This window comes from Monoraphidium neglectum (genome assembly GCF_000611645.1).
Source record: "Monoraphidium neglectum strain SAG 48.87 unplaced genomic scaffold scaffold03978, whole genome shotgun sequence".
Classification (NCBI taxonomy): Eukaryota; Viridiplantae; Chlorophyta; class Chlorophyceae; order Sphaeropleales; family Selenastraceae; genus Monoraphidium; species Monoraphidium neglectum.
The window spans coordinates 3,414-5,844 of record NW_014009651.1 but is presented as its reverse complement, the minus strand read 5'-3'; the positions used below and the strand labels follow the sequence as shown (position 1 = coordinate 5,844).

General features: G+C 68.6%; 1 protein-coding gene across 1 annotated transcript in view; it reads left to right on the top strand.

Moving 5' to 3' along the window:
- Positions 1-240: 240 nt before the first annotated feature.
- The window catches only part of MNEG_13679 (DNA polymerase epsilon catalytic subunit A/1), a gene marked incomplete at both ends in the record, with an annotated part of 4,586 nt that continues 2,395 nt past the window's right edge, over positions 241-2,431 (top strand). Inside the window, 5 exons of the mRNA XM_014037850.1 lie at positions 241-254; positions 332-606; positions 825-1,225; positions 1,500-1,647; positions 1,949-2,079. Of these exons, the coding sequence (XP_013893304.1) occupies positions 241-254; positions 332-606; positions 825-1,225; positions 1,500-1,647; positions 1,949-2,079 (969 nt within the window). The remainder of the gene's footprint in view (positions 255-331; positions 607-824; positions 1,226-1,499; positions 1,648-1,948; positions 2,080-2,431) is intronic.

The window sequence follows — 2,431 nt, the reverse complement described above, 5'->3', positions numbered from 1 at the left end:
CTCCCCCCCAGCCCCGCCCTCATGCGTGCCTGATGTGCGGGACATCGTGGACTGGCAGTACTACAAGGACCGCCTGGGCAGCGCCATTCAGAAGATCATATCCATCCCCGCCGCCATGCAGCACGTGGCCAACCCCGTGCCCAGGCGAGTGGCAGCCACGGGTTTCGGGATTTGCGCGTTGCTCGGGGTTAGGGGTTTGTCATGCCGCCAGCAACGCCGATTCCCCCTGGCGCGCGCAGTATGGGGCGTTGGGAGTATGTCGATGTCCGCGGCTGTGTTGCAGTTGTGTGTTTGCAGCGTCAAGCTGACCTGGCGTCGCGCCGCTCCACAGGGTGAAGCACCCCGACTGGCTGCACAAGCGCGTCCGCGAGCGCGACAGCCGCAGCCAGCAGCTGCGCCTGGACCACCTGTTTGCGGAGCAGCGGGAGCGCCAGGCGCGCGCCAAGGCGGACGCAGGCGCGGCGGCGGGCGGCGGCGGCGGCGGCGGGGACGACGTGGCGGGGGATGAGGGGGAGGAGGCTGTAAGGGCCGCCGCGGCGCGGCGGCGGGCCAAAGGGGCGGCTGTGGGGGACATAGAGGATCTGCTGAGCGGCGGCAAGGGGGCAGGTGGGCTTGGGGGTCGCTGCCTGGGTTCTGGGGCAGGGTTTAGTGTTTGAGTGTTTTAGGACTTGTGGGTTGTAGAGAGTCTGCCAGTGTTGAGGGTGTCTTTGTTGGCAGGAGCGATTTGGTTCGAAGGCAGTGGCACGAGGTTGGGCCCTCTGCCTGTGAAAATAATGGCCGAGGCCGAAGCAGACCCGGCTTGCACCTGCCGCCACCCCGCCCAGGCGCCGGCGCGGCCGCCACCGCGCGCGTGCGCCTCCGCCGCGCGGCCCGCGACGCGGGCGCGGGCAGCGCAGACCAGGAGCAGCGGCGGCTGGGGGAGGCGGGCCTGGAGGACGGTGATGTCATCAAGGAGGAGCAAGATGATGATGAGCAGGCGGGCGCGGCGGCGGCGGAAGGCGAGGAGGCAGGGGGCGCCGCGCAGGGAGCGGGCCGGCGGGCGGTGGCGGCGGAGCCAGGGCAGCCGCGGCCGGACCGGCGGGCTGATTACGGGGCGTGGGTGGCGTGGCAGAAGCAGAAGTGGCGGGAGGTGCGGCAGGAGCGCAAGCGGCGCAAGGTGGAGGCGGCCAGGCGGCCCGCGGCGGCGGCGGCGGCGGCTGGCGGGCCGGACGGCGAGCCCGCGGCGGTGAGTCGCGGCTGTCTCAGTCGGTCTGGGCGGGTCGTCAGCGCTACGCACCAGGGCGGCTGCCGGGCGATTCCGCTCCTTCTTCCGCTCCTTCTTCGTTTACGCAGTCAGTTTTTTTTCGAATCCAAGCTGCTCAGCTGCAGCGCATTGTCAGCGTTGCCCTGCTGACACCACCTGACCCCGCCTCACACGCGTTTCCTCTCCGATCCCACATCAAAAGTCCACGCACGAACCGGAACCCCGGCTCTCCCCCGCCACCCTGACTCCCCCGCAGCTCGCGCCCACGGGCAACGTGGCTCGCTTCTTCCGGCAGCAGCAGGCGCGCGCGGCCGCGGGCCACTGGCAGCTGCTGCAGCTGGCGGCCACGGCCACCCCCGGCACGTTCAAGGCCTGGGTGCTGGTGGACAGCGCCCTCTACGCAGGTGTGACGAGGGGGACGGGAAGCCTAAACCTGAAACCCTAGACTTGCGTTGCTTTTAGATGGGGATGAGGCTGAGGGATCAGGGATTTTGGAGACGATGTTGAGGGCTCAGGATGCTCAAGGGTGCAAAAGCGACGAAGAGGGGGCGCAAAAAGCAGGCGCATCGCCGCATGCCTGCCGTTCTGAGCGCCACACGCCCTCGTGCTCTGCCTTTTGACGCGCTCTCTGAACGCTGGCTGCTGCACTGTCGCCCCCTCTCAACGTCTCCTGGCCGCCCCCGCGGATTTGCCGGTCCCGCGCAGTGCCGCTGCGCGTGGCGCGGACGCTTTATGTGGACTCGTCGGTGGCGCCGGGCACGCCCGAGGCGGCGGTGCTGGGGCGGCCGGTGCGCGTGGCGCTGCCCTACGGCCGCAGCCCCACGCACGTGTACCAGGTGGGGTTGGGTGTGATGAGCTAGGAGAAGGGCTGGGTATGGGTGCACATGGGTGTGTTTGTGTGTGTGTTTGTGTGTGTGTGTGTGTGTGTGTGTGTCTAAGTGTGTGTGTGTGTGTGTGTGTGCACGCGTGTGTGTGAGTGTGTTTTGTGTGTGAATGCACTTGCGCGCGCAAAGGCATAGCGATCGGCTCAGAGTGAGCAGTGCTGCCCTCACGGTGTCCATCCCCTGTGTCTACGACGCACAGCATCACGCGCGGCCGGCTGTGCCGCACCAAGCCGCACCTGCAGCCGTCTTTGCATCACCCCCCCCCCCGGCCTGCCGCGCGGCAGCCCCTCAAAACCCCTCACCC